This window comes from Salmo trutta, chromosome 6 (assembly GCF_901001165.1).
Source record: "Salmo trutta chromosome 6, fSalTru1.1, whole genome shotgun sequence".
Taxonomy (NCBI): Eukaryota; Metazoa; Chordata; class Actinopteri; order Salmoniformes; family Salmonidae; genus Salmo; species Salmo trutta.
The window spans coordinates 37,542,106-37,567,901 of NC_042962.1; the positions used below are offsets into that span (position 1 = coordinate 37,542,106).

At 46.2% G+C, this 25,796-nt stretch overlaps 1 protein-coding gene across 9 annotated transcripts in view; it reads left to right on the plus strand.

Annotated features, from left to right (window-relative positions):
• Positions 1–25,796, plus strand: part of LOC115195887 (neuropilin-1a) — a 121,930-nt gene that overhangs the window by 45,966 nt on the left and 50,168 nt on the right. For all 9 annotated transcript variants that reach the window (XM_029756226.1, XM_029756225.1, XM_029756227.1 and 6 more), the window contains 3 exons: positions 6,635–6,862; positions 11,579–11,734; positions 16,526–16,692. In XM_029756226.1, the coding sequence (XP_029612086.1) occupies positions 6,635–6,862; positions 11,579–11,734; positions 16,526–16,692 (551 nt within the window). The remainder of the gene's footprint in view (positions 1–6,634; positions 6,863–11,578; positions 11,735–16,525; positions 16,693–25,796) is intronic.

Consider the following 25,796-nt stretch of genomic DNA (forward strand, 5'->3'; position numbering starts at 1 on the left):
GACCACCATCATCACAGTGCCCAAGAAAAACAAGGTGACATGCCCAAATGACTATTGCCCCGTCGCACTCTCACCGGTTATCATGATGTGCTTCGAGAGGCTGGTCATGGCCCACATCAAGGCCAGGTGCACTAGACCCACTCCAATTTGCCTACCACTCCAACAGATCCACGAAGATGCCATTTCCATCGGTATTCAAAAGACGAAAGGTGTGTCATCAGCCCTCTCCTCTACTCCCTATCCACCTATGACTGCGTGGCTTTGCACGAAACCAAATCCATCATCAAGTTTGCTGATGACACCGCGGTTGTCGGTCTGATAACTAACAGCAATGAGTCAGCCTATAGGGAGGAGGTAAGTTAATTGGCATTGTGGTGCCAGGACAACAACCTCTCCCTCAACGTCAGAAAAACAAAGGAGTTGATTCTGGACTTCAACAGGTGGTGAAGACGGCCCACTACATCACTGGGACTGTGCTCCCACCCATCCAGAAATTCTAGTCAAAATGATGCCCGAGGAAGGCCCGCAGCAGCATCAAGGACCCCACACACCCCAGCCATGAGCTGTTCACTCCCTTACTGTTGGGCAGACGTATCGGAGCATGTGGTTTGATACCAATAGGCTCAGACTATTTATATCTTCAAATCAAAATGTATTGGTCACATACACATGGTTAGCAGATGTTATTGCGAGCGTAGCGAAATGCTTGTGCATCTAGTTCCGACAGTGCAGCAATATCTAACATGTAAGCTAACAATTCCACAGCAACTACCTAATACACACAAATCTAAGTAAAGGAATGAAATAAGAATATATACATATAAATATAAGGATGAGCAATGACAGAGCAGCACAGGCAAGATGCAATATATGGCATAAAATACAACATATACATATGAGATGAGTAATGCAAGATATGTAAACATTATTAATGTAAGTGGCGTTATTAAAGTGACTAGTGATCCATTTATTAAAGTGGCCAATGATTCAAGTCTGTATGTATTGAGCAGCCTCTCTGTGTTAGTGATGGCTGTTAAACAGTCTGATGGCATTGAGATAGAAGCTGTTTTTCAGTCTCTCGGTCCAAGCTTTGCTGCACCTGTACTGACCTCGCCTTTTGGATGTTAGTAGGGTGAACAGGCAGTGGCTCGGGTGGTTGTTGTCCTTGATGATCTTTTTGGCCTTCCTGTGACATCGGGTGCTGTAGGTGTCCTGGAGGGCAGTTAGTTTGCCCCCGGTGATGAGTTATGCATCCTCTGGAGAGCCTTGCTGTTGTGGGCGGTGCAGTTGCCATACTAGGCGGTGATACAGCTCGACAGGAGGCTCTCAATTGTGCATCTGTAAAGTTTGTGAGGGTTTTAGGTGACAAGTCAAATTTCTTAAGTCTCCTGAGACTGTCTGTGTGGCTGGACCATTTCAGTTTGTCGGTGATTTGTACGCCGAGGAACTTAAAACCTTCCACCTTCTCCACTGCTGTCCTGTTGATGTGGATAGGGGGTGCTCCCTCTGCTGTTTCCTGAAGTCCACGATCATCTCCTTTGTTTTGTTGAAGTTGAGTGAGAGGTTGTTTTCCTGACACCACACTCCGAGTGCCCTCACCTTCTCCCTGTAGGCTGTCTCGTCATTGTTGGTAATCAAGCCTACTATTGTTGTGTCGCCTGCAAACTTGATGATTGAGATGGAGGCGTGCATGGCGACGCAGTCATGGGTGAATAGGGACTACAGGAGGGGGCTGAGCATGCACCCTTGTGGGGCCCCAGTGTTGAGGATCAGCGAAGTGGAGATGTTATTTCCTAAGTTCACCACCTGGGGGGCAGCCCGTCAGGAAGTCCAGGACCAATTTCACAGGGTGGGTTTGAGACCCAGGGCTTCAAGCTTATTGATGAGCTTGGAGGGTACTATGGTGTCCAATGCTTAGGTATAGTCAATGAACAGCAATCTTACATAGGCATTCCTCTTGTCCAGATCGGATAGTGCAGTGTAATGGTGATTGCATCGTCTGTGAATATCAGACAAGCCATCAGACTGCTGAACACTTGAACTGGACTGACCACCTGCGCTGACTCTCTGCACCTTAGAACACATGCATTCACTCAACCACACACCCATACAGACATACAGTCATCCACACACACACACACACACACACACACACACACACACACACACACACACACACACACACACACACACACACACACACACACACACACACACACACATACATACATGCATACACATATATATATATATATATATATATATATTGATGCTACACCACCACAACTGCTGCTACCAGACTCTTGTTATTATTACTAAATACTGTACAATTAAATACTTGCCCCCGAATCCCCCCTTCCCCAAAACGTGCAAATATTGGACTATAAATTTTGCCTTGCTATATAATATTATGCAAAAATATTTATTCTATTTTTCTCAGCCATTTACTTTATGTTCGCATTCTTATTCATTCATTACTTATTTATTTATTTTATTATTTCTTATCAGAACTTGAACTTGAAACAAACACACACACAGATACACACAGACACACACACACACCTGTCTGCCCCTGAACCTCCCTCTTTTCCCAAACTCAGTCATCCCTGGGATCAGTCTGTGGAGGCCCACAGAGTTCTGGACGACCACATCCCTGGCCCTGATATTTTAGAAAAGTCTTTCTGGTCTACGGTTTTTCAAACAGGAAAAAGGAGGAAAACTGCAGAATGAATCGGTAGCTTTCAGAGCAGCACTAAATATCAACTTGCCTCACAGTCAAACTGAACTGGTGTTCCTGCTTTTCCTTTCTCTCTCCCTCCCCCCTTACCCCTTCAAAAAAGAAAGAAAAGAAATAAGCCACTCTCATTTCCAAAGTGTGTCAGACATGCTGAAGTGGTCCTGAATTAGGGGCCCAGCGAGATGCCTGCAGATGACTAAATGACAGGGGAAAAAGAGTTAGCCACATTCACTCAAGCTGCATGGGCTGTTACACTGGTACACTAAGCTCTATGCCTCCATCAAGCTTGCCATGGACGGCTGGTTCATGGCTCTCCCACAATTTCTGCCTCAATTGGCCTCCGCCCATGGAAAGGATGGTTTTCTGAATAACGTGGACCTAACATTAACCGCTGCTCATTTCCACCCACGAATGGTCATAGTTCATCAGAAATAACTAAGATACATTCAATGGGACAATTTACTCTGAATTGAATGTCTGAGACTCACTGTTTTATGTTCTCTGTCTCTTGAGTTGCAGTATAGTACATCTTTGTTATGCATTTTTGGGTATTTTTCTTGCCACGGTTCACATATTGTTAAATCATACTCATCTGGCCATGATGCAGTGTAAAGTGATGAATGTGTGAAATCTGCTCAGTTCCCTAATCAGCTGAAAGCCTCTTCTCCAGGGAGCCATGAGTAAATGTTTTGACTTGCTGGTATAAAACATAAAACTGGTGTGAGTGTGTGCATGCTTGTGTGTATGTGTGTGTATGCAGCCCCCCTTACCTCAACTTTGAAGCTGTAATTTTCTCTAAGCACTTCTCATATGTCACACAGATGCGTAATGACATGGCTGGGGGGGGGGGCATGTTTATTCAGTCCTGTGCTGGTGATTGAGGCCTTTCACTGATGTTTACAATCACTCTGGCCAGATGTAACAGCAGCAGCAACAGATTCAACACACACACACACACACACACACACAGAAGCATAAAGAAGTGCGAAGTCAAGGACTGACAAAGAATAAGACAGTCAGAGAGCGAGAGAGAGAGAGAGAAAGACGGTGTGTATTGTGTATCAGCCGCCCATTGAATGAATGACAGCAGATTCAAGGTGGTCTCCCTCTCAGGGCCATAAAGCACTGTCTTAAAGCGCCAGCTGGCTCACAGAGCTTCTCCATCACAAAGCACAAAGGAACAGGCAAACAAACAAACCATAAAACAAGACACTCAAAAGTATCAACTTCTTTTGTCTCTTTCTCTCTCTCCTCTTCTCTTCTTTCTTTCTTTCTTTCTTTCTTTCTCTTCCTCTCTCTTTATTTCTCTCTACTCTTTCTTCCTCTCCCAACTGGGCACAGACGTCAATTCAACGTCTATTCAAATCATGCGCCGAACACTACATGTGTAGACCTTACAGTGAAATGCTTACCTACGAGCCCCTAACCGACAGTGCAGTTAAAAAAAATATGGATAAGAATAAGAGATACAAGTAACAAGTAATTAAAGAGCAGCAGTAAAAAATAACAATATATACAGGGGGGTGCCGGTACAGAGTCAATGTGCAGGGGCACCGGTTAGTTGAGGTAGTATGTACATGTAGGTAGAGTTAATTAAAGTGACTATGCATAGATGACAACAGAGAGTGGCAGTGGTGTGGGGGGGGGGGCAATGTGAATAGTCTGGGTTGCCATTTGACTAGATGTTCAGGAGTCTTATGGCTTGGGGATAGGGGCTGTTTAGAGGCCTCTTGGACCTAGACTTGGTGCTCCAGTACCACTTGCCGTGTGGTAGCAGGGAGAACAGTCTATGACTAGGGTGGCTGGAGTCTTTGACAATTTTTAGGGCCTTCCTCTGACACCGCCAGTATAGAGGTCCTGGATGGCAGGAAGCTTGGCCCCAGTGATATACTGGGGAGTTTGCACTACACTCTGTAGTGCCTTGCGGTCGGAGGCCGAGCAGTTGCCATACCAAGCAGTGATGCAACCAGTCAGGATGCTCTCAATGGTGCAGTTGTAGAACCTTTTGAGGATCTGAAGACCCATGCCAAATCTTTTCAGTCTCCTGAGGGTGAATAGGTTTTGTTGTGCCCGCTTCACGACTGTCATGGTGTGCTTGGAACATGTTCGTTTTTTGGTGAGGAACCTGAAGCTCTCAACCTGCTCCACTGCAGCCCTGTCGATGAGAATGGGGGCATGCTTGGTCCTCTTTTTCCTGTAGTCCACAAATATCTCCTTTGTCTTGATCACGTTGAGGGAGAGGTGGTTGTCCTGGCACCACATAGCCAGGTCTCTGACCTCCTCCCTGTAGGCTCATTGTTTTCGGTGATCAGGCCTACCACTGTTTTGTCATCAGCAAACTTAATGATGGTGTTAGAGTCGTACCTGGCTGTACAGTCATGAGTGAACAGGGAGTACAGGAGGGGGCTGAGCACACACCCCTGAGGGGCCCCTGTGTTGAGGAAAAGTGTGGCGGATGTGTTGTTACCTACCCTTACCACCTGGTGGGCGGCCTGTCAGGAAGTCCAGGATCCAGTTGCAGAGGGAGGTGTTTAGTCCCAGGGTCCTTAGCTTATTGATGAGTTTTTAGGGAATATGGTGTTGAATGCTGAGCTGTAGTCAATGAATAGCATTCCCACATAGGTGTTCCTTTTTTCAGGTGGGAAAGGGCAGTGTGGAGTGTAATAGAGACTGTATCATCTGTTGATCTGTTGGGGCGGTATGCAAACTGGAGTGGATCTAGAGCTTCTGGGATGATGGTGTTGATGTGAGCAATGTCCAGCCTTTCAAAGCACTTCATGGCTACAGACGTGAGTGCTACGGGTCGGTAGTAATTTCGGCAGGTTACCTTAGTGTTCTTGGGCACAGGCACTATGGTGGTCTGCTTAAAACATGATGGTATTACAGACTCAGACAGGTTAGAGGTTGAAAATGTCTGTGAAAACACTTGCTAGTTGGTCAACGCATGCTCGCAGTACACGTCCTGGTAATCCGTCTGGCCCTGTGGCCTTGTTGACCTGTCTAAAGGTCTTACTCACATCGGCTGCAAAGAGAGTGATCACACAGTCTTCCGGTACAGCTGGTGCACTCATGCCTGTTTCAGTGTTATTTGCCTCGAAGTGAGCATAGAAGTAGTTTAGCTTGTCCGGTAGGCTCGTGTCACTGGGCAGCTCTCAGCTGTGCTTCCCTTTGTAGTCTATATTGGTTTGCAGGCCCTGCCACATCTGACAAGCATCAGAGCCGATGTAGTATGACTCGATCTTAGTCCTGAATTGACGCTTTGCTTATTTGATGGTTCGTCGGAGGGCATATGGAGATTTCTTATAATCTTCCTGGTTAAAGTCCCGCTCCTTGAAAGCGGCAGCTCTAGCTTTTAGCTCAGTGCAGATGCTGCCTGTAATCCATGGCTTCTGGTTGGGGTATGTACGTACAGTCACTGTGGGGACGATGTCATCGATGCACTTATTGTTACAGTTGTGGTGTACTCCTCAATGCCATTGGTAGGAATCCCGGAACATATTCCAGTCTGTGCTAGCAAATCAGTCCTGTAGCTTAGCATCTGCTTCCTCTGACCACTTTTTTATTGATCTAGTCACTGGTGCTTCCTGCTTTAAAAGCATGAATCAGGAGGATGGAATTATGGTCAGATTTTCCAAGTGGAGGGCGAGGGAGAGCTTTGTATGCATCTCTGTGTGTGGAGTATAGATGCTCCAGAGTGGTTGTACATTTAACATGCTGATAGAACTGTGGTAAATGTAATTTCATTGAAAAGACATGGAAACAACATTGATTCAATCAGTGTGTTCCCTGTGGGTCTCCTCCTGTCTCACTTGCAGAAGAGATGTAAGTCTCAGTGCGACTTCCCTGGTTTAATAAATAAATACATTAGAAATCTCTCTTTTCCCCTCCTCCTCTCAGGTCCGGAATGTTCCAGGAACTTCACATCTAACAATGGGGTAATAAAATCACCTGGTTTTCCAGAGAAGTATCCTAACAACCTGGACTGCACCTTCATGATCTTTGCCCCCAAGATGTCCGAGATCATCCTGGAGTTCGAGAGCTTCGAGCTTGAGCCTGACACCACGCCTCCCACCGGGGTCTTCTGTCGATACGATAGGCTGGAGATCTGGGATGGCTTCCCTGGAGGTGAGTCACAGTCATACATCTAGTCAGATATAGCTAGTATCTTTGTTAGCATTCTCAGTATTATACAGTAGGGTAATATAAACATTTAAAAATATATTAATAGGGCAATGAATGTGGACAGGACACGTAGCTTAGTTGTCCTAACTCAATGCCAAACATGTCCTAATTCTGATCATCTATCGTACTCCCTTTCTGTGTTGTGTTTGTGGAGTTGTTTATGTTTGTCAGTTGGGAAGAGGCCATGGTACGTATGTAGACAGGGGTGTTACTCCACCTTACTGTTGATTGATCGGTCAGGAGTGGACTTTTGTGTCCAGAAACAACCTAACCCTTTTGTATGGGTTTGGGTTTTAGCTGTTGTTTCTTCTAGAGCAGGTATTCCCAAACTGGGGTATGCAATGCCGTCGGGGGTACGGCAAATAAAAATGTGATTCAGAGGTTTTTTTCTAGCTTGCGAAGCCTCGTTTCACTGCCAAAAATACAATTAAACCATCTAGTGTTCAGCGAAATAACAGCACAATGTCAAATACAGGTAGCCTAGTCAAATAATTAACATCCAATTACATTAACCGTTACTCTCTCGCGGGAAATCTTCACTCTTGCACAGACATTTAGAAACAAAACATGACAATTTGAAAAATAAGCCATGGGAGTTTTTTGAGTGAGAATAAAGACGACTTTCGAGTAGTATGACATGTATAAAAGCAACAGATACCATTAGTATGAAGGGGCTAGAAGCATCTTATATGGTGAGCTACCGAGTGGCTAGGACAGGCAAGCGCCATACTATTGTGGAGGACTTAATTCTTCCTGCTGCCGTGGATATGGCTGGGACAATGCTGGGGGAAAAGGCCAAAAAAACTATACAGACAATGCCTTCATCAAACAACACTGTTTCACGATGCATCAGTGACATGGCAGGGGATGTTTTGAAACAATTACTGCAATTACAAGCCAGTGAATTATATGCTTTACAGCAGACATGGCGGGCCTGGCATAGCTCCTGGTGTATGTCAGTTATGTTTATGGGGGTCAATTAAGGAAGACATCCTCTTCTGCAGACCACTGGAAACCAGAACAACATGAGAGGATATTTTTTAAGTACTGGACAGCTTTGTGATATCAAATGGGCTTCGGTGGTCAAGATGTGTTGGTATTGTACTGATGGCGCAAAAGCCATGACAGGGAGACAGTGGAGTGGTGAGCAGTTGCTCCCGACACCACTTGAGTGCACTGCAGCGTCCACCGAGAGGCTCTTGCTGCCAAGGGAATGCCTGACAGCTTGAAAGACGTTTTGGACACTACGGTGAAAATGGTTAACTTTGTTAAAGCAAGGCCCCTGAACTCTCATGTATTTTCTTCATTATGCATTGATATGGGCAGCGACCATGTAACACTTTAACAACATACAGAAGTGTGCTGGTTATCAAGGGGCAAAGTATTGACACGTTTCTTTGAAATGAGAGACGAGCTTAAGTTTTCTTTACTTACCATAATTTTCCCTTGTCTGACAGCTTGCATGATGCCAAGTTTCTCACACGACTGCCTATCTGGGTGATGTTTTTTCTTGCCTGAATGATCTGAATCTTGGATTACAGGGACTCTCCACAACTATATTCAATGTGCTGGACAAAACTGAGGATATGATTAAGAAGTTGGAGCTCTTTTCTGTCTGCATTAACAAGGACAACACACAGGTCTTTCCATCATTGTATGATTTTTTGGTGTGCACATGAACTCAAGCTTACAGACAATGTTAAATGTGATATAGCGAAACACCTGAGTGAGCTATGTGCGCAATTAAGCAGGTACTGTCCCGAAACGGATGACACAAATAACTGGATTCGTTATCCCTTTCATGCCCTGCCTCCAGTCTACCGATATCTGAACAAGAGAGCCTCATCGATATTGCAACAAGTGGTTCTGTGAAAATTGAATTTAATCAGAAGCCACTGCCAGATTTATAGATTGGGCTGCGTTCAGAGTATCCTGCCTTGGCAAATCGTGCTGTTAAGACACTGATGCCCTTTGCAACCACGTACCTATGTGAGAGTGGATTCTCGGCCCTCACTAGCATGAAAACTAAATACAGGCACGGACTGTGTGTGGAAAATGATTTAAGATTGAGACTCCCTCCAATACAACCCAACATTGCAGAGTTATGTGCATCCTTTCAAGGACACCATTCTCATTAACCTTTGGTGAGTTATTCACCATTTTTGATGAACAAATAAGGTTTTATATGTAAGATGGCTAAATAAAGAGCAAAATTATTGATTATTATTATATTATTATTTGTGCCCTGGTCCTATAAGAGCTCTTTGTCACTTCCCATGAGCCAGGTTGTGACAAAATCTCACACTCATTCTTATGTTTATTAAATGTATCGTATAGTGTGTGTGTGGCAGGCTTACAATGATGGCAACAAAAAACTAAATTTGAGAGTACACTGATCCTGGTGCTAGAGGGGGTACGCAGCTGGAGGTTGAATGTTTGAAGGGGTATGGGACTATAAAAAGTTTGGGAAACACTGTTCTAGAGGTTAAACTGGCTTGTAACAGTGTCAGACTTGGCTCAGGTATTTCATATAAAAGTGTTGCAAGGTTTTCCATGTAGGTGGGAGGTTTATCATTTCTCTAAAACGAACAGTGTTGATTAAACAAGCTGTGAAGACCTTGAGGGCACAGTCTTTCACATTATTATCACCTTTATTTTCATCACTCGTGAAATGCATTCAGAAAACTGACATCTGTGATCAACAATGGAGACTTTTACCATGAGGCTAATTCTCTTAGGAACACAAGTTTATTCTGTGTATGAAATTCTGAAACTTTTACTTTTCAACACTCTCAGACTAAGGGTTCATATTACAGTCTAAGAGCATATAATGTTTCCATTGAAAACAAAGAAAAGAAATAGCCACCAACAGCAATGTCTCCTCTATTATCTTTGGGGGGGTCTAGAAAATAACAAAATAACACTCTTCTCACATCCAGAGTAATTGAGAGGATGAGAGAGCGGACCTGGAACATGGGAAGGTCATGGGGGAGACAGGGAAGACATAGAGGGGAGCCTGGGGTGTGTCAGGCCCTGTCTGATGAGGGCTGGGTACAGTACATGTGGTTCCTTTTGGATCGATAGTGCATTAGCACGGAAGGCTGGAGGTACGCTCACCACAGGGGGCGATGAGGGGGTGAGACAGGGTGAGGTGAGGATGAGGACTCCCATGTAGCGCCTGGGGAGTCGCGCCTTCTTTCCTACCTCTCTCCTTCTCCCTCCTCCCTTTCTCCCCCATCTCAGGCAGACTGAGGTGGGCAGAGAGTGTGGCTGTGGCAACCTCCCCCTTTTCTCTCCTCCCCTTCCTCTCTCTTCCCCCTCCCTCCATCTACCCTCCTCTCGCCTCCCCCAGGACCATAGAGACCTGCAGAGACACAGAGTTCACAGCAGAGCCGTTGAGTCATGCAGAAACTCTAGGAGATGGCTAACCCTAACCCTCCTGTGTTATGATGCTGAATCTGAGCCATCAGCCCCACACCCTAGCTAACCCCTCTCTCCCTTTCATCTGTGTTTCTGGTTGTAAGGCCAGGCTGTATGAGGCATGTCAAAGTGAGGGGATGTGAGAGGTTTAGAGGGCAGCAGGCTGTCACTTGCCACTGATCACAGGCTTACTAATCATAGATAAGCACCAGGCCTCCAGACCTGCTTAACATCTAGACAGAGGAACACACACACAGGCAGGCAGACACACACACACACACACTCATAGACACAATATGGCGTCAGCTCCTGGGTTCACTTTTATTGCCCTCTTTTCTTTTGACATTCCCTTGTATTTCCCCTTATCTCTGGTTGTTTGGTCTTAGTGGCCAGATCATACCCAGCTCCACACTAAACCATCACATAAAAAAGGCCAAGGAATTTATGACTGGTGTAAAACAGACAGAAGCCTCGACTGCCTTGTCTTAAGCAGGAGTCCCTTCTTCTTCTTCTTCGTCTCTCTACGTGTTTTGTGGGCATGTGGGGGAGTTTTACCTTCATGAGGGTTACCCATGAGGGGGTTGTGTTTACTCTGTATGAACAACAGAAAGGAAAACGCTGCCCACTTTAATATTATTATTTAACTAGGCAAATCAGTTAAGAACAAATTCTTATTTACAATGACGGCCTACCCCCCCAAGCAAAACCCTCCCCTAACCCAATTGTTCGCCGCCCAATGGGACTCCCGATCACGGACAGTTGTGACACAGCCTGGGAACGAACCAGGGTCTGCAGTGATGCCTCTAGCAATGCAATGCAGTGCCTTAGACCGTTACGCCACTTGGGAGGCCAAAAACACTGCAGCTCATGCTCCCAGTATGCAGCGTTTTCCTTTCTGTTTTCCATGAGTTTGCCTACAACTCCAGCACCTGCGGAAAGTACCTGGATGTGCATATGTTCTTCAGCTTTTGTACTGTGTATGAACACCCATGTGACAGATCTACAGCAAGTAAATACTGACTTAACTCTTAACTCTACACACACTCCCATCTTCAGTTATTACCTTGGTAACTGATGATCTTTCTCTCTTGCCCCCCCTCTCTCTCCAACCCCTCAATCTCTCTCTTTCGTTCGCTCACTCTCCTTCCCTCTCTTACTTCCCACCGCCCTCTCTCTTCCTCTCCTCTCTCTATCTACCGCTCCATCTGTTTCTCTCCCTCCCCCCTCCCCCCTCTGCAGTTGGTCCGTACATTGGGCGGTACTGTGGTCAGAACACCCCGGGTCGTATCATCTCCTACACGGGCATCTTGGCACTGACAATCAACACCGATAGTGCCATCGCCAAGGAGGGCTTCTCTGCCAACTTCACTGTGTTGGAGCGGACTGTGCCAGAGGGTGAGTGTTGTTTATCATTGATTGGCAAACTGGACCAGAGAAACAATCTAGAGGGAATTCATGCTACTGAGCCAAACCTGCAGTGTTGAATCTTAATTTGACGTGAATTGTCACAGCTAAATAATCCTGCAGCAAAAGGATTTAAACGTTTAGTCCATAGTGTTGCTTGATCAGCGTTTGGGCTATTAGCTTGCCAAAATTAGGCTACGTGAAAAATGCAATACTGTTAATATAACCATTTGTTAGTGTAGGTTTTCAGTGAATTTATGTAAATCATGAAAATTCTCAGCAACAAAAGAGTGATCAAATTAATTAAGATCCTACATCTGTAGCCAAACCCAAGCTGGATTTAGCTTGCCTGGTTATGCACCCACCACATTTGCTGGAACCATACTGAAAGAGACAATGTGAAAATAACATATTCGAACAAGCAGAGTTCGAACAAGTTCAGGTCAATACAATAGGGTGAAATGGTACCATACATGCCTTCATACACACAAGGGGTGGTCCCTGTCTCACTGCTATACACATTTACTTTAATGTGGCACTAAAGGGAGTTATTAAATCAACAGCTCCCGGTCTTTTCATTAAGTGGACGTGTTACAAGGCACGCGCAATCTCCCCCAGTTTATGAGGCCTGACTTTAACACAGCAGTGGTAGAGACACTGTGGGGCAGACAGACAGCCTCTCCAGGCAGACAGTGTCCCAGCCACTAACACAGCATGATCATCGTCCTAGGGCCTGGCCCCCATGACCACAATTTTAGAAATGCTCCGACTAAACATTTAATTTGCGAAACACAACCACCTTGAAGACAGTAAATCTTTCCACAGGCTCACCCAGTCAACCCCTCACCCCTCCCCCCCACCCCCCACCGCACCCTGTCCCTGTCGGGTTATTATGGCGATAGCTGGTGTTAAATAAAACACTAATCATTCCAGATGGTTCTAGTTCCCCCGTGGGGAGTAGTGATATGCATGTATGCACAGGCCCCTAGATAGACTCACACAGAGCCTGAGCACAGTCACATACACTGATGACTGCCTGCGTCACTAGTCCCTATACTCCCTACAGCTCAGTACCACAGCAACAGAAACATAACATAATCTCTCACTGAAAACTAAGCCCCATTATTACATGTATTTGATAGGGACAAATACTATCAAAAGACTAAACTTATTAAGTTACTGCATCATTTGACATCTGTCCTACTTACCTATTTATGCATTTGCCTGCTAACAACCTGAGAGTTTAGATAGATCCAGTCAATCACAGTTTCTATCCACTGTGGTTCAGACTTGTACTCTTAGTTATTTATTAATATGCCCTTTGATGTATAATCCATGGCTTTTCCTTTTTACCCCTACATATTATAATACTTGTAAACTCAGCAAGAAAAGACATGTCCTCTCACTGTCAACAGCGTTTATTTTTAGCAAACTTAACATTTGGAAATATTTGTATGAACATATCAAGATTCAGCAACTGAGACATAAACTGAACAAGTTCCACAGACGACATGTGTCTTAACAGAAATGGATAAGGTGTCCCTGAACAAAGGGGGGGGGGGTCAAAATCAAAAGTAGCAGTCAGTATCTTGTGTGGCCACCAGCTGCATTAAGTACTGCAGTGCATGTCCTCCTCATGGACTGCACCAGATTTGCCAGTTCTTGCTGTGAGATGTTTCCCCACTCTTCCACCAAGGCACCTGCAAGTTCCCGGACATTCCTGTCTTGCAGGAAATCATGCACAGAACGAGCAGTATGGCTGGTGGCATTGTCATGCTGGAGGGTCATGTCAGGATGAGACTGCAGGAAGGGTACCACATGAGGGAGGAGGATGTCTTCCCTGTAATGCACAGTGTTGAGATTGCTGTGACACACCGTCCCAGACCACATCCAAATCGATCCCGCTCCAGAGTACAGGCTTCGGTGTAACGCTCATTCCTTCGACGATAAACGCGAATCTGACCATCACCCCGGTGAGACAAAACCGTGACTCGTCAGTGAAGAGCACTTTTTGCCAGTCCTTTCTGATCCAGTGTAGGTGTGTTTGTGCCCATAGGCGGCGTTGTTGCCAGTGATGTCTGGTGAGGACCTGCCTTACAACAGGCCTACATGCCCTCAGTCCAGCCTCTCTCAGCCTATTGCGGACAGTCTGAGCACTGATGGAGGGATTGTGCGTTCCTGGTGTAACTCGGGCAGTTGTTGTTGCAATTCTGTACCTGTCCTGCAGCTGTGATGTTCGGATATACTGATCCTGTGCAGGTCTGCCACTGCAAGGACGATCAGCTGTCCGTCCTGTCTCCCTGGCCACATCTGCAGTCCTCATGCCTCCTGGCAGCATGCCTAAGGCACGTTCACATAGATGAGCAGGGACCCTGGGCATCTTTCTTTTAGTGTTTTTCAAAGTCAGTAGAAAGGCCTCTTTAGTGTCCTAAGTTTTTCATAACTGTGACCTTAATTGCCTACCATCTGTAAGCTGTTAGTGTCTTAACGACCGTTCCACAGGTGCATGTTGATTAATTGTTTATGAATCATTGAACAAGCATGGGAAACATATTTAAACCCTTTACAACAAAGATCTGTGAAGTTATTATTTTTACGAATTATCTTTGAAAGACAGGGTCCTGAAAAAGGGACGTTTCTTTTTTTTTACTGAGTTTACACTTCAGTTGAGAGGGGGTGATGTAGGGGTGATAAGGTGTTGCTTTGATGGGAATAAAGCAGGCTTGCCTTCTCTCTTCTCTCCCTGTATAACGATACAGGGCGAGACACAGATGCAGACACGGGAGGCGGATGGTTTGAGTCTCTGATATTTATTATAAACAAGGGGCAGGCAAGAGATCATAAACCAGGTCAGAGTCCAGAGGTACAGAGTGGCAGGCAGGCTCGAGGTCAGGGCAGGCTGAATGGTCAGGCAGGCGGGCTCAGTGTCAGGGCAGGCAAAGATCAAGGCAGGCAAAAACCAGGAGGACTAGAAAAACAGAGATTAGGAAAAAGCAGGAGCACGGAAAAACACACTGGTTGACTTGACAAAACAAGATGAACTGGCAACAGACAAACAGAGAACACAGGTATAAATACACAGGAGTTAATTGTAAAGATGGGTGACAACTGGAGGGGGGTGGAGACAAGCACAAAGACAGGTGAAACAGATCAGGGTGTGACACCTTGACAGCCCTGCTAAGGTGTCCCACTTGGCACCCTATTCTCTTTATAATACTTTTGAGAAGGGTCCATAGGGCACTGGTCAAAAGTAATGCACTATAAAGGAATAGGGTGCCATTTAGAGCATATCCCTACTATCTTCCTGATCACCCTCCGTCACATTTCATAGAGTGTGCTGCTTGAAACGCAGGCTAATAGTTGATAGCAACACACATGAGGCCATCTACACATCAGGCTGTGAACTAGAGACTCTTTGTTTACAATCAGAGGGAATATACATAAAATAATCTGGGTTTGGTTGATGTTTATGGAGATACTCAGATTCCTCCTTCCAGAGTTTGTGATGAAGAATAAGAAGTAGAAGCGGTATTTAAGAAAGGAGAAGATGAGAGTGTGAAGCTGTTGTCCCTTTTTTACATTCTCTCTCTCTCTCTCTCTCTCTCTCTCTCTCTCTCTCTCTCTCTCTCTCTCTCTCTCTCTCTCTCTCCTCTCTCTCTCTCTCTCTCTCTCTCTCTCTCTCTCTCTCTCTCTCTCTCTCTCTCTCTCTCTCTCTCTCTCTCTCTCTCTCTCTCTCTCTCTCTCTCTCTCATCTCTCTCTCTCTCTCTCTCTCTCTCTCTCTCCTGTAGTTCTCCTGTAGTGTGTACAGTATAGGGTGTGCAGCAGTCAGGGACTGTCTATGAGCTAACACAGATGGTCTCTCCATCTGCTTGAAGCCTTTCAGACCTGAGTCTCTGGGACGCTGCACAGCGCTGGTATACACAATGTGCCTGCCTGAATGTGTGTGTGTGTGCTTGTGCGCCTGCCTTCGTGTGTGTGTGTGTGTGTGTGTGTGAGACAGGGTGGGTGACTAGAGACAGCAGGGTCAACCGGTGCCAGGGTCTGACCCCTGGGGTCATAGGGTCAGCCTCCAGACACCCCTGCTACACATAGGGCTCTGGGAAATGATGTAGTATGGAGAGAAGAGGAGCTCACCTCTTGACCTTGCCGGTAGTCGTACACTTACACACATTCACTCAGACACTCACACACACACTCACTCACTCAACGACCGTTCGACTGCACCATGTCAACACAAACAAGGAGATACCCTCTATCCTGGGTGGTACAGGGCATTCTGGGAGAATTTACGACCCAGAACACTGACACTAAATCTGCTTTCAAATCCTGCAGGACAAAAATATTAGGATATTTGCACCATGTGCGAAACATAAACTGCCTACAGGGAGCTTTGATGGAGGAATGAACCAGCACCAGCTCCAATGAAAAACTACTGGCTCCACTTTAATGCACAATAGTGAACTTAGCCCTACACTGAATGTTTTATGAATAAAGCTTTATATCTTGATGTAGCACCACAGTTCCACTGTGCTTGCCGTCCGTTAAAGCCTATGTGTGTGGTGGGCAAGAGAGAGGGAGAGGAAGTGGGGATCTTCTGAGGCGGCGCTGATGTGGCTCTTTATTCCTGCCACCAGAGTGCCAGCCCGGACCCTGCCAGTGAGTTTCCCTATCCTCAGGGAGCAGCTTTGTTTTGGGAGTTGATGTGTACTCTGGCCTGGATGGTGCTTTCAGCTAAAAATGTAGACTAAAGTGTCTCAACAATCTCTCTCTCTCTTTCTCAGATTTTGACTGTACAGACCCGTTAGGTATGGAATCGGGGGAGATAGCATCAGAGCAGATCGTAGCTTCTTCTCAGTACAACCCCGGCTGGTCCCCTGAGCGAGCCAGACTCAACTACTACGAGAACGCATGGACACCAGGAGAGGACAACAATAAGGAGTGGATACAGGTATGGTCTGCGCCGTAACCTCAAAGCAATATATAATATATGCCATTTCGCAGATGCTTTTATCCTAAGAGACATATTGTACATCAATGAGTGCAGACATATTGGTATGGATGGCCCCAGCAGGATTCAAACCCACAATCTTAAAGTTGCTAGCGCCATGCCCTACCAATTGAGCCACATGAGACTACCATGGATCCCCAACATGTCACAGACTGTCACAGAGATGGCTAATGAGAAGAATGTGTGTGTTTATGGCAAAAAAAAGGCCATATACCTTATGAGCAATACTGTGAGCAATACTTCTCCAAAGTCAATTTACCCAAAGCTGTTTGGAGACAAAACAACAACAGGCTTTTTGACTGTGTTATTGAAGCTGAATCATCAAAATGGCACCTTATTCGTTACTTTTGAACATTTCCTACATAAAGCTCTGGTCAAATGTCGTGCATTACGTAGGGAATAGGTTAATAAGTAGTGGCGTGGGCCCTGGTCAGAGTTAGTGTACAATAGACAATAGGGTCTAAAGTAGTGCACCACATAGGGAATAGGTGCCATGTCAGACTCAGACACAGTCTGATTCAGAGTGGTGACTATAGTAGAGGTGACTCCTTCCTACTTTCTAGTTCCTGGTCCAATTCCAGGAGTCTGTCTGCTGACTGTGTCCTCTGTGGACACCCCTGTGGCATGCTGGGTAAATCCTTTAAGGTGATCCAGAAATCTGACTACTTTCTGCTTCCTGTCTGATGGAACTCCAGGCTAGCTGTGGATTCCAGACACTCCACAAAGCTCTCGCTCTCTGTCTCCCTCTCTTTCTCTCTCTCTCTCTCTGTGGTTCTCCTCCTCTCCTACCTGATAATCGCTGGCATCCTGTCATCCGCTGTGGTGACTGCCCCAGGGGACATATCCACCACATTCACTCACACATACATAACTATCATTTGGTATTGCTATACTGTAGCCTAGAGTATGCATTTTAGAATATCTGGCATTATCATTCACAGAAAGGGATCTTTATATGAAAAGACTGGAGCTCTGAGTTTCTGAGTCTCTGATCCCAAGGGCATGACTATGTCACATACACTGGAACCTGTTATTGTGTTGACATGACAACCCCACTTGACCCAACTATACACTAATACCTATACACAGTTCTGAGCATGTTTGATTTAGTAACCTAAAAGCCTCCAGGCCTTGTAAATGCTCAGACTTATTTTTCCATATTTTAGTTTTTTTATTAGGCCTACAATCCATCCCCACGTCGCTTAAAAGTTAAAAGTTTGGCCAGACCATACGTATATAATCCTTGGGGGCCTTATAATAGATTCGACCTGCAGCCAAATATTTACTTGAGGAGGTCCATAAGCAAGGTTTTCCTTATTGCTATGAAAATATTGTCCTAAGGGCCCCTGTTGCTCCTTGCAGACTAATTGAGTCAGTGGCAGGGGAGTGTGTATTTGTGTGTGTGTTTTGCATACGTGTGTACGCGTGTGTGTGTACGTGTGTGTGTGTACGCGTGTGTGTGTGTGTGTGTGTGTGTGTGTGTGTGTGTGTGTGTGTGTGTGTGTGTGTGTGTGTGTGTGTGTGTGTGTGTGTGTGTGTGTGTGTGTGTGTGTGGAGAGGGGCCTTGGTTCTGTGCTCTGTGGGTGAGTGGGAGGAGCGTCCTTGGCCTGGCTGGGCCTGGCGGGGGCCCATTCTACTGGAGAGGAACCCATGTTGTTTGTCCCAAATAGCAGCCTATTCCCTATAAAGTAGTCTAAAGTAGTGCATTATATAGGGAATAGGTTGCAATTTGGGACGCAAGCACACAATGCCCTCCCGTCCCGTCCCAGACTATTTCCTCAAGCAGATCCTGTATAGGAGATGGGACAGACAGTTGTGTAATACTGGTAGCCTCTCAGAGGGGAAATTCCACACTTAAGCCCTAAGATGCAGTAGGAGGTCAATGGGACAGAGAGGAGGTTACTGATCGACAGAACACACGTTCATACTGTAAACAGGCATGTATACATTGTCATTGGTCTTATCATGTCTGGAATAACCTGTGAGTTTGACCAGAGAGTTAAGTTCGGAACAGCGTTCACGTATTATGACAATATTTTGTGATGTTTTTGTTTGTTTTGCTCTTCGGCAAGGTTTTTTTTCGAGCTGTTCATGCACACACAAAAAATTCTTGAGGCAAGCCGAAGTTCGAGAGCCAAATTCTATGCACCTTCATCGGTCATTGGTCAACAGTAGGGATTCTTCAATGAAGTGTTTGTTGTCATTCAACAAGAGATTTTTCCACTTGCAAGATACTGCACCAAACATCTTAGTTAGATCTCCTTGGCAAAAACATCAAAATGAATGACAGATATCTTGAGTTATCTGACCATTTTGAGGAAGTGTATACTGTCTATGACATCTCAAGATGGACAAACAGTGCTATTGCTGCTATTTCTCATTTTTCAAGCAACCTTCTTTTAAGGGAGTATGCGAACACACTCGATCAAGAAGCAATAATAACTTGTAAATGGAAGGATAAGTAGTTTATAAGACATACTGTAGATACTATGGTCTTTTCCTTTTCCAGTGACGCTAGGTGCAGTATAATGTGTCCCAAGAGACTTTAATTCTGTGTAAATCTGTTTAGAATGCCTCTTTTTGCTAATGAGGACTTATTTAAAAACCTCTTAAGGATCCGGCCCTTTTTTTTCAATTTTCGCCATAAATGACATACCCAAATCTAACTGTCTGGAGCTCAGGACCTGAAGCAAGGATATGCATATTCTTGATACCATTTGAAAGGAAACACTTTGTGGAAATGTGAAATGAATGTAGGAGAATTTAAACACATTAAATCTAGTAAAAGATAATACAAAGATTTGTATTGTATTGTTTTTGTACCATCATCTTTTAAATGCAAGAGAAAGGCTTTAATGTGTTATTCCAGCCCAGGCACAATATAGATTTTGGCCACTAGATGGCAACAGTGTATGTGCAAAGTGTTAGACTGATCCAATGAACCATTGCATTTCTGTTCAAAATGTTGAATCAAGACTACCCAAATGTGCCTAATCGCGTCCCACCTACTCAACAGCCAGTGGAATCCCGTGGCGCGATTTTCAAATACCTTAGAAATGCTATTACTTCAATTTCTCAAACATATGACTATTTTACACCATTTTAAAGACAAGACTCTCGTTAATCTAACCACACTGTCCGATTTCAAAAAGGCTTTACAATGAAAGCAAAACATTAGATTATGTCAGCAGAGTACCCAGCCAGAAATAATCAGACACCCATTTTTCAAGCTAGCATATAATGTCACAAAAACCAAAACCACAGCTAAATGCTGCACTAACCTTTGATGATCTTCATCAGATGACACACCTAGGACATTATGTTACACAATACATGCATGTTTTGTTCAATCAAGTTCATATTTATATCAAAAACCAGCTTTTTACATTAGCATGTGACTAGCATGTGACTAGCATTCCCACCGAACACTTCCGGTGAATTTACTAAATTACTCACGATAAACGTTCACAAAAAACATAACAATTATTTTAAGAATTATAGATACAGAACTCCTTTATGCAATCGCTATGTCCGATTTAAAAATAGCTTTTCAGTGAAAGCACATTTTGCAATATTCTGAGTAGATAGCCCGGCATCATAGGCTAGCTATTTTGACACCCACCAAGTGTGTCACTCACCAAACTAAGATTTACTATAAGAAAAATTGGATTACCTTTGCTGTTCTTCATCAGAATGCACTCCCAGGACTTCAAACTTCAATAACAAATGTTGGTTTGGTTCAAAATAATCCATAGTTATATCCAAATAGCGGCGTTTTGTTCGTGCGTTCAAGACACTATCCGAAGGGTAAAGAAGGGTGACGCACCCGACGCGTTTCGTGACAAACAATTTCAAAATATTCCATTACCGTACTTCGAAGCATGTCAAACGCTGTGTAAAATCAATTTTTATGCAATTTTTCTCGTAAAAAAGCGATAATATTCCGACCGGGAAACCCTGTTTTAGTTCAAAGACGAAAAAATAAAAACATGGTGTCGCCTCGTGCACGCGCCTCAGTCTCATTGTCCTCAGATCGACCACTATCCAAATGCGCTACTGTTTTTCAGCCATGGCCTGCAAAGTCACCATTCATCGTTCTGGCGCCTTCTGAGAGCCTATGGGAGCGTTAGAAAATGTCACGTTATGCCAGAGATCTCCTGTTTTGGTTAGAGATGATCAAGAAGGCCAAGAAATAGTCAGAGAGAGCGCTTCCTGTTTGGAATCTTCTCAGGTTTTGGCCTGCCAAATGAGTTCTGTTATACTCACAGACACCATTCAAACAGTTTTAGAAACTTTAGGGTGTTTTCTATCCAAATCAAACAATTATATGCATATTCTAGTTACTGGGCAGGAGTAGTAACCAGATTAAATCGGGTACGTTTTTTATCCGGCCGTGCAAATACTGCCCCCTATCCCCAACAGGTTTTAATACATTTTCAAATTCATAACTGTGCACACACCTCAAACAATAGCGTGGTATAATTTCACTGTAATAGCTACTGTAAATTGGACAGTGCAGTTATTATTTATTAAGCTTTCTGCGAATATCAGATATGTCTATGTCCTGGGAAATGTTCTTGTTTCTTACAACCTCATGCTAATCACATTAGTCTACGTTAGCTCAACCGTCCTTCGGGGGACCCACAGATCCTGTAGAGGTTATTAAAACCAGCCCTTTAAAACCAAGTGGGCTGTTCTGTTCTGCTCTGCTCTGTTCTGTTCTGCTTAACAGTTGCCACTTCATATACTACTCCCAATAATCAAGTAAACTTCATAGACTTTCTCTCCTAACTCTGCTAGTCATTTCAGATTGTAATTAAACTCTAAATGGTCTCTCTCGCGCTGTGCTGATGCCAGAGCAGTAGAACAATGATTTTGGAACAGTTCAGAATGCTCAATATAGTATTGATTAGTCTGAGGTTTTCTTATTTATTTATGTCATTTTATTTAGCAGTAAAATACAAACTGGATAAAAAGGGGATATGCTCTGTTGGGCGCTCCTATTCCCTCCTCAGCCAATCAAATGACAGATAAGTCGAAGCCTGGCACATCTGTTTCTAGGGTAACAAAGAGTGAATTCTGTGGTTGGTATAGTGTGTAATTTATAATTTCATGAAATCGTTGCTGCTTCACTTATGCCCTCCCTGCACTCATGAAGAGAGAGAAGTTTAATTATAACAAGTGTTATTAAAAGACTGGAATTCTTCATTTCATTAAGCCTGTCGGGGGAAGGGAGGGAGCAGCAGGAGCAACAACAATCTCTCCCCATCATTAATGGCAGGCACCCTCACAGCAGCACGGCACAAATCATCATCTCACACGCCTGTTAGATGTATGTAATCAATTCATAATTTATTTCATTCATTATCTGAATGCAATTTTCAGCAGACGTTATATTAGCTATTCATGATGGGGGTGGGGTTTGACGGGTGTCACGACTTCCGCCGAAGGCGGTTCCTCTCCTTGTTCAGACGGCGTTCGGCAGTCGACGTCACCGGTCTTATAGCCATCGCCGATCCACCTTTCATTTTCCATTTGTTTTGTCTTGTTTTCCCATACACCTGGTTTGCATTTCCCTCATTACTTGTCGTGTATTTAACCCTTTGTTCCCCCCATGTCTGTGTGTGAAATTGTTTGTTGTAAGTGCTTGTGCACATTTTCACGGGTGCGTGACGGGTTTTGTACCCGTATTTTGTATTTCTGGATGTTGTTGGTTTTGATAATTAAACTGCTCCAGTTATTACCCAGTTCTGCTCTCCTGCGTCTGACTTCCCTGCCACCAGTTACGCACCCCTTACAGAATTTCTCACCCACAATATGGTGTCAGCAGGAGCAGGTGACCCTAGTATAGGAGTCGAGGAGCGCATCCAGGAGCACGCGGCGATGCTCCACCACCTCGGCGTCGCCATGGACCACGTTGTCCAAACCATGGACCACTGGGAGAGACAGAGAGTTCCTCCAGCGCCTCCACCAGCACCACCAGGGTCTCCACTACTTGCCCCCCCTTCACCCGGTCCTAGTGGGATTCGTCTCGCCCTTCCCCGAGAGTACGATGGGACGGCTGCACGCTGCCAGTGTTTCCTGTTGCAGCTGGATCTCTACCTGGCAACCGTCCACCCGGCTCCTTTGGGCCGTGAGAAGGTGTCCGCCCTCGTCTCGTGCCTCTCGGGGAAACCCCTAGAGTGGGCCAACGCCGTGTGGGGAGAAGGAGATGCGGCGCTGGACCATTTCGAGGATTTCACCCGCCGCTCTACCCTCGGGTGGGTGGTCGAAGACTGCCCGGAAGAGGCGGGTGAAATCCTCGAAATGGTCCTCGACCACTCGCCCGAGGATAGAGCGGCGGTTAAACGTCTTTTCCATCTGATGTAGGGGACGAGGAGCACCCAGGAGTTCGCAATGGACTTTCGGACCCTGGAAAGACAGGGCCCTGATCGACCACTATCGCTGCAGTTTGCGCGAAGACATCCATTGAGAGTTGGCCTGCAGGGACACCACCCTCACCTTCGACCAGCTGGTGGACCTGTCCATTCGGCTGGATAACCTGCTGGCTACCCGCGGACGTCCAGAGCGGGGTCTGTCAGTTCCATCCCCCAGCAGCACCGTTCCAATGCCCATGGAGCTGGGAGGTGCTGCGCTCAGGGAGACTGGAGGATGTTCCGTCTCGTGCACCATCTGTGGCCGCAGAGGTCACACTGCCGGTCAGTGCCGGGTTGGTCCCTCTGGGGGTCGAGGCAGCAGGCAGGGCACTGTGGCGTCACCCCAGGTGAGAAGGCACCATTCTCACCCAGAGCCTTCTGTTGCACTCATGTTTTTGTTTGTTACTTTTCCTGAGTTTTCCCCGCATTCCCAGCATAAGGAGCTCGTCAATTCAGGCGCGGCTGGGAATTTTATAGACAGATCATTTGCCCATAGTTTATGGATTCCCATCATTCCAGTGGCTATGCCCTTCCCAGTTCACGCCTTAGACAGTTGACCATTAGGGTCAGGGTTGATTAGTGAGACCACCACTCATCTGGGCATGGTGATGCAGGGGGGTCACAAGGAGAGAATCAGTCTCTTCCTTATTGACTCTCCTGCGTTTCCCGTGGTGGTAGGCCTACCCTGGTTAGCTTATCATGACCCCACTGTTTCATGGCAACGGAGGGCTTTCATGGGGTGGTCGCGAGAGTGCTTGGGGAGGGGTTTAGGGGTTTCCGTTGGTGCTACTACGGTGGAAAGTCCAGACCAGGCCTCCACCGTGCGCATTCCCCCCGAATATGCAGATTTGGCACTCGCCTTCGCCAAAAAGAAGGCGACTCAGTTACCACCCCACGGGGGATTGTGTGATAAATCTCCTGGTAGATGCCGCACTTCCCCTGAGTCACGTGAATCCCCTGTCACAGGCGGAGACGGCAGCTATGGAAACATATGTCTCCGAATCCCCGCGTCAGGGGTACATTCGGTCCTCCACTTCACCCGCCTCGTCGAGTTTCTTTTTTGTGAAGAAGAAGGAGGGAGGTCTGCACCCGTGTATTGACTATCGAGGTCTAAATCAAATCACGGTGAGGTACAGGTACCCGCTACCTCTCATCGCCACGGCGATTGAGTCAATGCACGGGGCGCGCTTCTTCACTAAACTGGATCTCAGGAGCGCTTACAACCTGGTGCGTATCCGGGAGGAAGACGAGTGGAAGACGGCGTTCAGTACTACCTCAGGGCATTATGAGTACCTCGTCATGCCGTACGGGTTGATGAATGCTCCATCAGTCTTCCAAGCCTTTGTAGACAAGATTTTCAGGGACCTGCACGGGCAGGGTGTAGTGGTGTATATTGATGACATTCTGATATACTCCGCTACACGCGCCGAGCATGTGTCCCTGGTACGCAGGGTGCTTGGTCGACTGATGGAGCATGACCTGTACATCAAAGCTGAGAAATGCTTGTTCTTCCAACAGTCCGTCTCCTTCCTAGGGTACCGCATTTCCACCTCAGGGGTGGAGATGGAGAGTGACCGCATTTCAGCCATTTATGATTGGCCGTCTCCCACCACGGTAAAGGAGGTGCAGGGGTTTCTAGGGTTTGCCAATTACTACCGGAGGTTTATCCGGGGTTTTGGTCAGGTAGCGGCTCCCATTACCTCACTGCTGAAGGGGGGACCGGTACGTTTGCAGTGGTCAGCTGAGGCGGACAGGGCTTTTGGTCACCTGAGGGCTCTGTTTACCTCGGCTCCCGTGCTGGCCCATCCGGATCCCTCTTTGGCATTTATAGTGGAGGTGGATGCGTCCGAGGCTGGGATAGGAGCCGTACTCTCTCAGCGCTCGGGTACGCCACCGAAGCTCCGATCCTGTGCTTTCTTCTCGAGAAAGCTCAGCCCGGCAGAGCGAAACTATGACGTGGGGGACCGAGAGCTGTTGGCTGTCATCAAGGCTTTGAAGGCGTGGAGACATTGGCTTGAGAGGGCTAAACACACTTTTCTCATCTGGACTGACCACCACAATCTGGAGTACATCCGGGCGGCGAGGAGACTGAACCCTCGCCAGGCAAGGTGGGCCATGTTTTTCACCCGTTTTGTTTTCACCCTCTCTTACAGACCAGGTTCCCAGAACGTGAAGGCAGACGCACTGTCCCGGCTGTATGACACAGAGGAGCGGCCCATGCATCCCACCCCCATACTCCCTGCCTCCTGCCTGGTGGCGCCGATAGTGTGGGAGCTGGACGCAGACATTGAGCAGGCGTTGCGTGCAGAGCCCGCTCCCCTCCAGTGTCCCGCTGGGCGTCTGTACGTTCCGTCTACTGTCCATGACCGGCTGATCTATTGGGCCCACACGTCACTCTCTGGTCATCCAGGCATCGGTCGGACGGTGAGCTGTTTGAGTGGGAAGTACTGGTGGGCCACTTTGGCTAAGGACGTGAGGGTTTATGTTTCCTCCTGCTCGGTGTGCACCCAGTGTAAGGCACCTGCCCAGAGGTAAGCTACACCCCTTACCCGTTCCACAACAGCCATGGTCGCACCTGTCGATCGATTTCCTGACCGATCTCCCCCATCACAGGGGAACACCACGATC